We start from the raw sequence: 14,610 nt of genomic DNA, 5'->3' as shown, positions 1-14,610 counted from the left end.
TTAACATAATTTAAATAATTTAAGACTTATTGCCCCCTGGTGGGCCCCCAGATTGAGAACCACTGCTTCAGAGTAAGCCATTCGTAGATTGATCCCCACAAAAACTCTAAACACTGTGGCACTATCAAAACGTTTCTCTGTTTGTCTGAGCACCAGTGCAGAACAGCAACATTAGCATGAGTTTGGAGCGGGACTGTTTGGTGACCAGTGGCAGAAGGGATAGAAGTTTGGTGAATCCTGTTTAAAAAATGTCATTACTATATTTTACAGTATTTATTCTTTTTGGTGACTCATAAATTAGTTAATTTGTTTGGAAGGAATAACCGCTGTTCTGTTTGGGAAAAGGTCCATTTTCTGTCCATCCGCACACAGGCTATGAACGCATGCAATTAGCACGGCGACGGGAGACCTGGCAGCAGTGTGTCGACCTGTCGACTTACATATGCTCTACTCTGCTGCTGAAAAACCCTGCAGTATCGGGATTCGGGAATGTGTTTGTCCGTTCCTCCTGCGAGCTGCTCTTGTGTTTGAGAATGTTGCTCACAATTTCCTGCATGACAGATGTACTTGTCACATTCCAGTGTAATGTTGGGGGGCTGTTCTGTGCCTTGGGAAATCCAGAGCTGGTGACGGGCAGGTGACGTGTCTGATTTATCGGATGTTGGGGAGGAGTTGAGACAATTGACCGATTGATAAACCCCGCCCCCTCTCGGTTACTGTCACTTACTTTGACAGGCTTTCAGAACATCCCATGACTGGTGTGATTTTTAAGTAAAATATGCTCATGAAGTGGTATAAATATTCTTAAATGGGCTGAAGTGATGTAATTTTACTGTGTGTTTGTCTTGAAGTGTCATGCAAATACATGTAATGTTTAAGTGTAATTACACATTCACAACAATGTGATTTTTATTTATTTTTTTAAACTAGGGTAGGGATGCATAATATTGGTTATATGCCAGTATTTTTATTTTTTTGGTTATAGTTGAGATTGGATATTTAATTGTTCATGGTATTTTTTTATTTTATTTTAACATTTAAAGTCGTCTTTAGAAAAACAAATTTAATAACACTCTTATATGTAATTTAGCATCTTTTCATACTGTACATCATAAAAAAAATTAAAAATTACATTAGATTTAATGTTAAAATAGCATAGACTTGACAAAATAGCATAGAATTTGAATATAGTCCATTATTTTTTAATTAATTTAGTTTTTGAATGAACTTTCATTTTTAAGCATTTTCCTTTTGCTTTCCATTGAAAAATAGCAGCATACAGGTTTGGAACAATCTGCTTGCAGCATTTAAAATTTAGAGTTTTATTTTTTATTTCTCAAACAAAACAGTATAGTTTGAAATATAAGCCAGAATTTTAAGCCATCTCTACTTTAAACATTTGTGGTGCTGCCTTTGCTTTCTACTAGGTTTCCATGGTACCTTGGCTTTTGTTAGCCTGAACTTACTAATGAAGCACCAAAGTGCACTTTGAAGTTATATTGATTGTAAAGGAATAGATGTTGAGATCAGGATTTTCTGTCCATAAGCTGTGTTAGTTGAGAGCAGCTCCAGTCCGAGTACAGAGGTGCTGGTGCAGCTGCTATAAGCCTGGCTTAAGCCCAGCACAACAGCTGCGCTAGACTCCCATCAGGACAAGGCCATACAGGTCAGTCCGTTCAGTATGCCCATTCACACGGCACACACAGCACTCCCCCAGCTGTCTCACAGCAAAGCTTCTGCACACAAAGACACACACAGAAACCGCACGTGTGCTGAGGAGCACACGCAGGACAAACACATGCAGCCACGCGACGTGCCCTACGCGGGTCAATTGCTAGATAAATCAGAAGTGTTGCATGAGGGTGAGCAAAGTTTGTGAATGTACAGGGCTTGTCATTTCTGTATATTGGTCAGTCTTTTATCGATACACATCGGATCAGGTGTGTAATCGATGCTTTGTTCCAGGTATTTTATTTATTCCTGTGCTGCCACAGAGAAATAGGTTTTTTTTTTATCCTGCAAACCTTTTGCTTGAAATTTAGCTTTAGCGACCCAAACTCAAAGCATATGCAGAGATGGTGTTTGTTAACTGAGCGGCTGAGATGCGCTCCATGCATGTAAATAACAACACTTCGCTATGAAATGCTTTCCAAATGCACGTTATTGGAAACCCAAACAAACAGCACATGCTGAGACTGAGTTCGAGTGGAGCAGCATTTACTGTGTATTTATTAATTTAATTGAATCGCAGCGTTTGTGATTTCACAATAGCACTATGCTATATTTTGATTTTTAAATGGTCTTAATACATAATGCAGCCTTAGCTGTCTAATAATGCGGTTCATGGATTCTCGTCCATGGAATGCGCCACTTTCGGTATCATGTTCAATACCTGTAACCTTCAACCATTATTGACACGCCCCCGACTTCAGTGTGTGGCTCTATGACTGTTGGTAATTGGTAAGACATTGTCTGGCATTCATGTGTTCTTGTCTCATGAAACGTTATCTTTTTGACATGACTTGATGGTCTTGTCCATTAGACTTGTCGGTAGCTGGCTTCTGTAGTCTAAACATTAAGACTTGAATCTTTTTTATTTATTTTATTATGTTTACATACGCCTTTTTATTTTTCCAAGCAGACATCATATACTCCAGTGTTTCTAAACTCCACCTACCAGATTAAAAAAAAAAAAAAAAACCTGATTCAACCTTGTCCTGAGGACTAGAGTTGAGAAACACTGGTCTAGTCTATTGACGTCTTGTGTGCTGACGATTTTTTTCCTGAATGTTGAGATGTTTTTTGGTGTATCTGAATAATTCAGCAATGAGCATCCTGTCTTAATACATTTTACATGTTGCTCTGAAACTCAGGGGTATGTTTAATTCCGCACCTCCATGCTTTTCCAGCCTCTCCCATGAGGGATGTTGGGTAGGCAGCACACATGGTGTAGAAATGGAACCATCTGCTCATTCCTCTACCCCCTTCTGAAACCAACACTCCCCCCACACACACACACACACACACACACACACACGCCTCCCCTCGCAAGATATCCAATAAAACTACCCTCAGAACTTCAATCTTCCCATATCTCACACAAGCACATGTGGGCATTTCTTACTCAAGGCAGTTGGCATGGAGGCCCACAATCAAGTCGGACTGGCATTCCGGCTGCGGGGTTGGAAACTCTGAGTTCGGAGCCGCACCAGCAACTCTGAAATGATTCAACCAAGAGGAGCGTGTCAGATTTTCAACTCGCTGTCTTGTGTGAATTAAACCCAGAACCTGAGGATTGGGGGCTAAAGTGTTTTGCCATCAGCCCTTGTACTGGAACTGGGATCATGTACTGGGAACTGTGGATCAGTCAGCTGACCAGGACTGGGAAGCACTGCATGCTAGTTAGGAATAAAGGTAGGGCTACAAGTATCTGTGTGCATATGTGCCTGTGTGTGGCGAAGTTGGGTTTGCCATGCAGGTCTTGACTGTCTCAGCTGTGTGTTCTTGCTTGTTTATTGCGTTGTGTAAGACCTGTCAGAAGACCACCCTTTGTGTTGGCTTGGCTTGTGTCTTTTATGCATAATGATTGTTTTGAGTTCAATTTATTATCTTGTTGAACTATTGATTTAATTTTGCCTTAATATACATTTTTAGGGTTATTGGTTCACTAATCCAGTATGTGCTCGTTTCTTTAGGTATTGTTTATGCTTCATATTGACAATACGAGTTTGTGGGTCTTTATTAGTGATGTCCAAAACTACATAAAATCGACCTATTGATGTGTTGCTCAAACCACTAGTTTACTAACTGGTAGCTCTGTGCTGTTAGCCTGGTTTTAGGTTGTACTGTTTATGCTAAGAATCACAACATTATATTTGAAATATATTATTCTTAGCATATACCGTATTGTTCAAAAGTTAAAGGGGTGGTATAATGCCCCTTTTCACAAGATGTAAAATAAGTCCCTGATGTCCCCAGAGTGTGTATGTGAAGTTTTAGCTCAAAATACCCCACAGATTATTTTTTACAGCATTTTAAAATTGTCCCTTTTTGAGGGTGAGCAAAAACGTGTCGTTTTGTTTGTCCCTTTAAAAGCAAATGAGCTGATGCTCCCGGCACGGTGGGCGGAGCTTCAAGAGCTGGTGCGTGTGTGTTAGCAGCTCCGATTACCTCATGCAGACGCACTAAAATGTCAGAAACTGTTCTGCCTTTTATGTTTAAACTGGAGTCAGTCAATGATGGAGAGACTCAAGAAGAAGTGACAACATGTAGAATGCAACAGGACGTTTCTGAATGGTTAGTTGATGAATTTATGTTGCTGGTGTGGGGTTAACTATCTTCAAGTCATTGATTAGCATATTCTGTCATAATAATCTATAAAATCGCTTGTGTGGGAACTGTTGTAAGATGCCTACAGAGTGACATGATTGTGTTACGTACTGTATTGCATGTGAAAAGACGGATGCGACAGCTTGAGCAGACTCACAAATGTGCGCGACAACAACTCTTCCTCTTCTCATCATGTACTGCGTGTTCCCGGGGGGCGGGGTTTATGTAAATTTAGGGTTAGTGATGTCACTAACCCGGGAGGAATGTCGTGTAGTCCCTACCAGCCGTTTGTTGAAGTCCTTAAAAACGATTTCTTTAAAAGCAAATATCTTCCTTTGCTTTGAACTTTGAGCGTTGTAACTTTGCAGATGTTGTTTATGCTCAAACAGCAACATTATACACTAACTAAAGTTAGAAAAGTGAAATCCTAATTAGCCACCCCTTTAAAGGGTTAGTTCATCCAAAAATGAAAATTCTGTCAGTAATTACTCACCCTCATGTTGTTCCAACCCCGTAAGACCTTCGTTCATCTTCGGAACACAAATTAAGATATTTTTGATTAAATCTGAGAGCTGGATCACTCCTCCATAGGCTTCTAAGACATTATAACTTACTGGCCCAGAAAATGTATTAAAGACATCGTTAATATAGTCCAGGTGACTACAGTGGCTCAATCTTAAGTTTATAAAGCGACGAGAATACTTTTTGTGCGCAAAAAAAACAAAAATAACGACTTTATTCCACTTTTCATTTCCTTCTCTCTGGGCCTCGAGTTTTTTCACGTAGTATAACTGCGCAGCGCATCTGTGTTGTACGTCACACGTAGGCTCACTATTGGCCGACGCTGGTCATGTGTGTGATGTGTGTGACGTGCAACACAGATGCGCTGCACTAAAACACTACGTGAAATAACTCGAGGCCCAGAGAGAAGGAAATGAAAAGTGGAATAAAGTTGTTATTTTTGTGTTTTATTTGTGCACCAAAAGTATTCTCGTCACTTTATAAACTTAAGATTGAGCCACTGTAGTCACTTGGACTATATTAACGATGTCTTTAATACATTTTCTGGACCAGCAAGTTATAATGTCTTAGAAGCCTATGGAGGAGTGATCCAGCTCTCAGATTTAATCAAAAATATCTTAATTTGTGTTCCGAAGATGAACGAAGGTCTTACGGGGTTGGAACAACGTGAGGGTGAGTAATTACTGACAGAATTTTCATTTTTGGGTGAACTAACCCTTTAAGGATTTTTAAAACGTTTTTGAAAGAATTATTTTATACTTACCAAGGCTACATTTATTTGATTAATATAGTAGTATAATTAGTTATATTGTAAGACTATAAAACAGTAATATTGTGAAATATTACTAAAATTTAAAATAAATGCTTTTCTCTTTTAAAATATTTTATAGATTTATTTCTATGATGAATTCACTGCTTTTTTAGCAGCCATTATTCCAGTCTTCAGTGGCCCATGATCCTTCAGAAATCAGTCTAATATGCTGATTTGGTGCCTCCCAGTCCTGGTGCTGTTTAATATTTGTGTGGAAACCATGATAGATTTTTTTCCCCCCAGAATTCTTTGATGAATGGAAAGTTAAAAGGGAATGAAATATATCTGAAATTGAAATAAATTTTTTGAATGGTAGTTTAACATTATAGATTTATTTTTTATTTTTCGTGTTTTATCATTTTTGCCATTTATCGGTTAACGGTCATAACATTAAAATAATTATTACTTTATTGATATCAGCCAGAATTAAAAAATTAGTCCATCTAGTTGGTTGTTGAAGGACTAGTTGACCATTGTGAAACCATCCATTGTATTTATTATGATGGACTTGCTGTTGCTGTTGATTTTGTGATGCAAGTTGAGGATTAATAATTTGGCTGTTGCTCTTGCCAGGCATTCAGCATATGAAGTTGGTATGTTAAATGTAAGTACCTTGGGAATATGGCAATCATATTATATGTGGTATTGCTTTTTGATACCACCCCTGCCCTGTACCATGGTAACACCACATTAGTTTTGAAAAGGTAAACATAATCAAGCCAAATCTTGCAGGCAAAATTTGTTCTCTAATGATTAGTAAAGCGAGCTTCAGAAGTATTTTCTCCTCTGTCCTTCCCAAGTTGTGTCTTGCCACTCTTTTCCCTAAGGAAAGGGGCAGCTGCCCAGACATGCTGTGTGTGTGTGTGTGTGTGTGTGTGTGTGTGTGTGTGTGTGTGTGTGTGTGTGTGTGTGTGTGTGTGTGTGTGTGTGTGTGTGTGTGTGTGTGTGTGTGTGTTTGTGGCTGGTTGACAGCTGTAAAGGAAGACCAGCATACGCAGACATGCTGAAGGTGTGGAGACTCTCCCACAACATTTTTCCAACCTCAAAGCAGTTTTATGCTCCTCCCCAGCCTAAAATCTTGCTTAAGAGTCAAACCCTTTCAGATAATATCAGAACCCTCACCAAATCAGGTCTGTGTTGTATTCCGTGTGAGATTATATATTAATCTAGTGCTGCTAGATTATGCCATTGAAGACCCTGCTGTCCAGCAGCAGTTTTGAGGAAGAGAGGGCCAGACTGACCAACCAGTCCAGCCTTCAGGATGTGGACCACTATTGCTCCGCAGGTAGCCTCTTTTTTTTTTTAACTGGCAGGTCTCATAGCCAGTGCTGAGTGTCAGTGAGTTTTATGAAGGATTTCAGGTCGAGGGATGTGTATTATTTTTAGTTTTATTTTTATTTTTTGGTATGGTCAATGTGGAAGCTTTTACTCGGGTCAAATTATTTTCTCTTGGGGTTTTTCCAGTGTTCATCTGCTTTTCACAATTGGAAGTGTTTGGAGTGTTTCTAATAGATCAATACTTAATGTTAACATGGCAAAATGGATGTGGCAGTGTAGTTTATTTAAATATAGCCATATATAATTAATGCAAGTTTTTATATAAAATGTTACCAGATATATTTTACTGAATTCAGGTTGATTGGGACACTGTTTCCAAGTCAACTCAAATACAACACATTCTCCAATAATACTTTAAATCATTAAACATTCATTAAATTAATGTCAATCAACCTTATCTAATATAGCCTTTGTATAATGATTCATTGCTGTTTTGTGTAGCCTTCGTGTATTGTTTGCACAAATGATTTTGAAAAAGCGATCATTGTTCTTAAGTCAGGTTTGACGTAAGGAGCAGTGATGCCACTTTGAATCACATTCCTTGTTTTCATTCTGCGTCATATGGTTGCTGTTTCTTCACTTCTCTGCTCTCTCTCCACCTTGACGTTCACTTGTTGGTCATCTCTTATATTGCTTCATTTTGCCCTTCCCAGAGGCTTTGTCTCATTTGAGATGTCACTTATGTTTCCTGTTACTCATCTAGCGTCGTCTTTATGTCTCTTTCTTCCTGACAGAGGCCCTGCACAGGCCGTTTGGACTGGACTCGACGGCACTGACTGAAGCGGTGCGCTGGAGCTCGAAGGAGAATCTGTTGGGTGCTGCAGAGAGTGACCCTAACCTCTTCGTTGCTCTTTACGACTTTGTTGCCAGTGGTGACAACACGCTGAGCATCACGAAAGGTACGATCGTCAAAAGGGGACGAGTGTGGTTGTGCTTGGTTTCATTGTTCACTTTGTACACAAATGAAAAACCACATTGCATTGGTAGTGTAAACTCAAACGTGACCCTGGACCAAATTTAAATACCTGGAATAAACAAGGCCGGAGAGTGTTTTCACAACCATTATTGATAACTTCCTCCCTCTTTATAACAAGGACACCATGCTATTATCCTTCCTCTTCCTTCCATCGTTCTCCTTCCTCTTTACTTCAGATCTTTGTTGTTCCTCTTCCCAGCAGCACTTTGTTGGATCAAAGCACAAAGAACCAGGCTAAAAATGAAAACGGAGGCTAAAGTTTGTGTTTTATTCAGCTGAGGAGCATGAACACATGGGCACCAACCTGAGCCATATGCACTAACGCCCACAACTCTTTCCAGAGTGTTGTAATAGACTTTGGAACATGAGTCTCAGATGCTCCATGCTGAATGGCCACTGCTAACGCTAATGTAACGCTAAGTGTAATCCCGTCAGCTGGGTGAAAAGCAGGTGGGTAAACACAGACTAGCCAGAGAGAGGGAGTTAGCAGCTTGCTCTTTCTCTCTGAAGTAGCCGCTAATGGCTAGTAATGTAACGTCGTCTGGTTGGCACCACTGCGCCAGTCTCTTCTTGTCTTGTCGCGAGGGCCTTATTGCCGCGCCAGTGTCAGTTTAGGATTAGCTTAAAACCACTTTCTGTCTGAAAGCTAGTGAGCCTGAACTCTGTTTCCTGACATAATGAGAGCGCCCTCTACTGGACCAGTGCTTGATGGGATCACAGCAAGGTGAAGGAACAGCATTAAAAGGATGCATTAAATTGATCAAAAGTGACACTATATAACATTTATAGAGCTACAAAATATTTCACGGTTTCCACAAAAATATTAAGCAGCACAGCTGTTTTCAACATTGATGATACGAAATGTTTCTTAAGCAGCAAATCAGCATATTAGAATGATTTCTGAAGGATCATGTGACACTGAAGACTGGAGTAATGATGCTGAAAATTCAGCTTTGTTATCACAGAAATAAATTAGATTTTAAAATATGTTAAAATAGAAAATAGTCATTTTAAATTGTAATAATATTTCACTATATTTCAGTATTTTTTTATCATATAAATGCAGCCTTGATGAGCATAAGTGACTTCTTTCAAAAACATAAAACAAAATCAAAACCGGCCCCAAACTTTTGAACAGTAGTGTATATGAATATTAAAATATTTTAATATAATTTTATTATAAAAAATTATGTATAATCTTTAATATTATTTAATTTACTTTTTTTTTTTTTTAATCTAAATTCGGCAGCAGAAATACACAAACATGCTAAAAAGGGCCTCCTTTTTAATTTGGCTATGGCATTTTTTTCAACAGCACTTTGACAGCGTAAACGCAGTGATTCAACACTCTGGAGAGGATTTTTTCTTCTTCAAACTGCTAGACGAAGCACAGCTTAATGGAACAGAACACAGGACTCTTGAGATGTTTTCAAAAGTGCTTTTCAAGGCATATCTTGTAAAAATATTATTTTTAACTTGTGTAGCATCTTAAAAATGTGACATGGCATGTGATGCAACCAAACATGTCCGTCTAAGGCACATGTATTTGGGGTTATTAAAAACAGTGCAGTACATCAAATACTAGATTGATTTATTTTATGTCATAATTGTCACTTCGCTGCCGCCACTCCCAGGTGCCCTCAGGATTTGTTCAGATCTCAAAATATTTGAAATACTTCCGAAATAAGACACGGTTCTTCTTCTTGGTCTGAGCTTATGGGGCAAAACAGATGTGGATGTTTTTAAAGCTGAACGATGGACCTGTTGTGGCTTGCATTGACTAATCTCTCTTTACATTCCATTCTGAACAACAAGGCTTTACATTGCTGAAACATTAGTAAAACATTGTGGTATATGTCTCATACATCAGTGTTGTATCTGTCTCACTCTTGCTCATTTTTTTATATTTCAGGAGAGAAGCTGCGAGTGTTGGGGTACAATCAGAATGGAGAGTGGAGTGAAGTCCGTTCGAAGAACGGCCAGGGTTGGGTGCCCAGTAACTACATCACCCCCGTGAACAGTCTGGAGAAGCACAGCTGGTATCATGGGCCCGTGTCCCGCAGCGCCGCTGAGTACCTGCTCAGCAGTCTGATCAACGGCAGCTTCCTGGTGAGGGAGAGCGAGAGCAGTCCCGGCCAGCTCTCCATCTCGCTTCGCTACGAGGGACGGGTCTATCACTACCGGATCAACACCGCCTCTGACGGAAAGGTAGGGCTGCTTTCACTTTACTTTGAAAGCAAAGCTCCTTTTGCTTTAAATAATTGACTAATTAAATTCACTCTTCTCTTCTGTCTCAGGTCTACGTAACAGCTGAGAGTCGTTTTAGCACGTTAGCTGAGCTGGTTCATCATCATTCCACAGTGGCAGATGGTCTGGTAACCACACTACACTATCCCGCTCCAAAATGCAACAAGCCAACCGTCTACGGCGTCTCTCCCATCCACGACAAGTGGGAGATGGAGCGCACTGACATCACCATGAAGCACAAGTTGGGCGGTGGCCAGTATGGAGAGGTGTACGTCGGAGTTTGGAAAAAGTACAACCTCACTGTAGCTGTAAAAACACTAAAGGTGTGTGTTTTGTTAGATCATTGTTTTTCATTGCAGGTAACAGTAACTATTTTACAATATGGTCCCATTAGTTAACATGGGTAAATGCATCAACTTATATTAACTAAAAATGAGCATAACATTTATTACTTTAGTCATATTTTTTAATGTTAGTCAATACAAAATATAACTGTTAATTGTTAGTAAATGTTAAAATAAAATTAACATTAACCAAGACTAATATACGAGTTAGAAGTGTTTTTTATTGTTAGTTCATGTTAAGTAATGTAGTTAACTAATGTTAAGAAATTAAACCTTGTTTTAAAACGATACCCAGAAACAGTTTATGTGGTGTTGTGTGCCACCAAGAGGATGTTGATTATATTGCACTCGTGGATTTCTGTTTTAGGAGTTTCTGTATTAGATTTTATATAGATTTTTGTATCGCTTGTTATTCTATACATATTTATGCTGTTATATCACTTTATCCTAAAGGAGGACACCATGGAAGTTGAGGAGTTTCTGAAGGAGGCTGCAGTCATGAAGGAGGTGAAACATCCCAATCTAGTACAGTTACTGGGTGAGTATACTAGGAATGTGCAAAACCAGCCCATAATTCCCTTTAATACAGATATACATTCATACATTTTCATACATGGTTGTCACGTTTTAGTTCTTAGTACTGAAGTTCTGTCATAAAAACTGGGTAAAAACAAAAGGGTATCACATATAAAAAGGTATCAGATATAAATGTATCTTCATAAAAATCTGTCATTTTGTGACAAAAGTCTGATTTGATTATAATATACATATATTCTTGTGCCTAATTGGTTAGTTCTGATGCCCCCTTCTAGGTGTGTGTACACTGGAGCCTCCATTCTACATAGTGACGGAGTACATGCCCCACGGGAACCTGCTGGACTACCTGCGTGAGTGTGACAGAGAACAGGTGAACGCTGTGGTGCTGCTCTACATGGCCACTCAGATCTCCTCCGCCATGGAGTATCTGGAGAAGAAGAACTTCATCCACAGGTGAGCGCAGCTCTTCAGACTTCACTGGACTTTAGGGCGCTGAAGATGTCATTTAAATTCCCTTTTTCTCATTGATTACATTGTTTTAACTTTTCTTAAATCCTATTGAGAGATCTCGCTACATCTTGTCAATCTCTTTCTCAGGGACTTGGCAGCTCGTAATTGTCTGGTTGGAGAGAATCACGTGGTCAAGGTGGCTGATTTCGGACTGAGCCGTCTGATGACAGGCGACACTTACACTGCGCATGCAGGTGCCAAATTCCCCATCAAATGGACAGCACCAGAGAGTCTGGCCTACAACACCTTCTCCATCAAATCAGATGTGTGGGGTCAGTTTCTTATTACATTTTGTCATGAGTATTGTGTGTTGGAAGTTCTTTTACGCTATAAAGAGTTATGTGTTGCAGACTGACTCACTTATTTACTTCAAACTCCCCAGCTTTTGGAGTTTTGCTTTGGGAGATTGCGACGTACGGCATGTCTCCATACCCAGGAATCGACCTGTCTCAGGTGTACGACCTGCTGGAGAAGGGCTACCGCATGGAGCAGCCCGAGGGCTGTCCCCCTAAAGTTTACGAGCTCATGAGAGCCTGTGAGTATCAACAATAGTGAATTTCGACACTTTATTTATAGCTTTCACTTAATAACATACAAGAATATTTAAAGTATAACAGCATTAGTGTATATTCAAATAATGCAAAGTGTATATATATATATATATATATATATATATATATATATATATATATATATATATATGAATGACACTAACTAAAGTGAAAGTGACATGATGTCAAGTGATGTGCCAGGTATGGTAACCCATCACCACAATCCATGGTAACTACACTATCATTCAAAGGTTTGGGATCAGTTTTTTTGTTTGTGTTTTTTTAGGTTTTTGAAAAAACATTTCTTATGCTCACAAAGGCTGCATTTATTTGATCAAAAATACAGTAGACAGTAATGTTGTGAAATATTATTACAATTTAAAATAACTGTTTTCTATTTAATATATTTTTAAATGTAATTTATTACAGTGGCAAAGCTGAATTTTCAGCATCATTACTCCAGTCTTCAGTGTCACGTGACCCTTCAGAAATCATTCTAATATGCTGATTTGGTGCTCAAGAAACATTTCTTCTTATTTTCAAAGTTGACAACAGTTGTACTTAATATTTTGTGGAAACCATGACATTGTTTTTCAGTATTTTTTTGATGAACAAAGTTCAAAAGAACAGTGTTTATTTGAAATTGTCTTTACTGTCACTTTTGATAAATTTAATGTAACCTTTCTGAATATAAGTATTAACTTTAGTTCAGTTCAGCAACTTTATTATCCATGTGATAGAAATGTTTCTTCGGCTTCACTGTACAATACATAAATGACAATACATACGTACATAACATACACATTAACAAAATCATTTGTATAATTTCTTAAAATAGTCATCTCTTGCATTTAAATTTTTAACAGCATTGGGCATAAAGGATAACTGATACACTTTTTCATTACCCATGGTTGCCTATAATGCCTCCCTGATGGCAGCAATTAGACCTCACCATGAAGGACGTGAGACACATCCTGTATTATCATTGAGTCATTTTGCATGGCTTTAAATAAATTTAAATCATACAAATGTCTCTGCATCTGGCCTATTACCTTACTAGCTTCATTTAAAATCTTGGACAACTTATTTATTTAACTTATCTATTTTTAACACTCAGGTTACCGTACCATGAGGTCATGTTGAAATTCAGAATACTTCATATGTTTTTTCTTTTAAATATATAAAGTAAAAAATACAGACCCCAAGCCTTTGAACTTTAGTGAAGGTTTTGGTCATTATTTAAATTCATATTTTGTTGTGTGTTGGCAGGTTGGCAGTGGAGTCCACTGGATAGACCCTCATTTGCTGAGATTCACCAGGCATTTGAAACCATGTTCCATGACTCAAGCATCTCAGAAGGTATTATTACATCATCTACTGTGAATGCCAGATGAAGCTGTAGACTGAGCAGACTTCATACAGATCTTATACACTTGACGATTAAGCAGAGAAAACTCAATGCACAATAAACAGTCTTAAACGATAAATTACTTGGGTGCAGTTTGTATTGACTGTACCATTGAAAAGTGACTGAAATAAAGTTGAGGTTAACATTTTAAAAAGATTTGACCCTTGATACTTTCATGTAAAACACAATATTAACATGCACCTTCTCTCTGCTAACTCTTCTCCAGAGGTAGCCGAAGAACTATGTAAAACCGCATCTGGTGGGCAATGTGGGCTCGCACACACCTTCGGCCACGATATGCCACTCTTGCCCTCAAAGTCTCGTAGCCAGAAGAAACACTCTGAGAACAAAGAGAATATGGAAGACGCAGGACCCCATGGCCCTGCAGGTATACAGACCCAACTCCGGCTCAGTCGGCTCAGAAAGAAACTCAAGAGAATGGGAGTGGTGTTCCTTATCGATTAACAGAGCTATACAGTATATAACCCTACATATATTCACAAACATAGGAATATTAAAAAAGTTAAAAAAATATATATATATGATTAAAAAATGTTATATCCTGTATATCCCTTCTTTTATTTACATTCATTTTAAATATGTTCAAAATGTATCATGAACAGATGACTGACATGTTCATAAACATTCATAACAGATTTTCACTCTCATGTTTTGATCATTTTTCTGTAAAATACATCTGATTTCATTCTACTGCTGGTTTGTTCCCATTTTCTGCATGTCACTAAACCACAAGTATGCACAAAAGCACTTCACCAACTGCATGTGTACCTATATTATGATTCAAATCTGTTTAACCTTACAATTAAAGAATTTTATGTATTGTGCAATATTGTTTTTCTACTCAACTATTTATGTGTTATTTATTGAAATTACATAAAGTTTATGCAAAATAAACTTTTAAGGTGGGATTGTTTTATAAAAAAAATGTTTGGTAAAGCTGCCTCTTTTTGTCATGTTCTCAAAACTTTTAAGGATGCCAAAAGTTTTTTTTTTTTTTTTTTAACATTTAAACATAT

The 14,610-nt window shown here is 38.3% G+C and overlaps 1 protein-coding gene across 2 annotated transcripts in view; it reads left to right on the top strand.

Moving 5' to 3' along the window:
- abl2 (c-abl oncogene 2, non-receptor tyrosine kinase) overlaps positions 1-14,610 on the top strand; it is a 32,498-nt gene that overhangs the window by 12,509 nt on the left and 5,379 nt on the right. The window contains exons 1-10 of one of the 2 annotated variants that reach the window (XM_084087580.1): positions 6,720-6,947; positions 7,735-7,899; positions 9,889-10,184; positions 10,274-10,546; positions 11,021-11,105; positions 11,380-11,557; positions 11,702-11,886; positions 11,997-12,149; positions 13,435-13,524; positions 13,800-13,961. In XM_084087580.1, coding sequence (XP_083943706.1) covers positions 6,845-6,947; positions 7,735-7,899; positions 9,889-10,184; positions 10,274-10,546; positions 11,021-11,105; positions 11,380-11,557; positions 11,702-11,886; positions 11,997-12,149; positions 13,435-13,524; positions 13,800-13,961 — 1,690 coding nt within the window. In that variant the 5' untranslated portion in view covers positions 6,720-6,844. Of the gene's footprint in view, positions 1-6,719; positions 6,948-7,734; positions 7,900-9,888; positions 10,185-10,273; positions 10,547-11,020; positions 11,106-11,379; positions 11,558-11,701; positions 11,887-11,996; positions 12,150-13,434; positions 13,525-13,799; positions 13,962-14,610 lie in introns of those variants that run through there. The other variant, XM_084087579.1, reaches the window with a different exon arrangement.

Source organism: Abramis brama, assembly GCF_963993115.1.
Source record: "Abramis brama genome assembly, chromosome: 16".
In the NCBI taxonomy this organism is placed as follows: domain Eukaryota; kingdom Metazoa; phylum Chordata; class Actinopteri; order Cypriniformes; family Leuciscidae; genus Abramis; species Abramis brama.
This window is presented reverse-complemented; position numbering and strand designations above follow the sequence as displayed.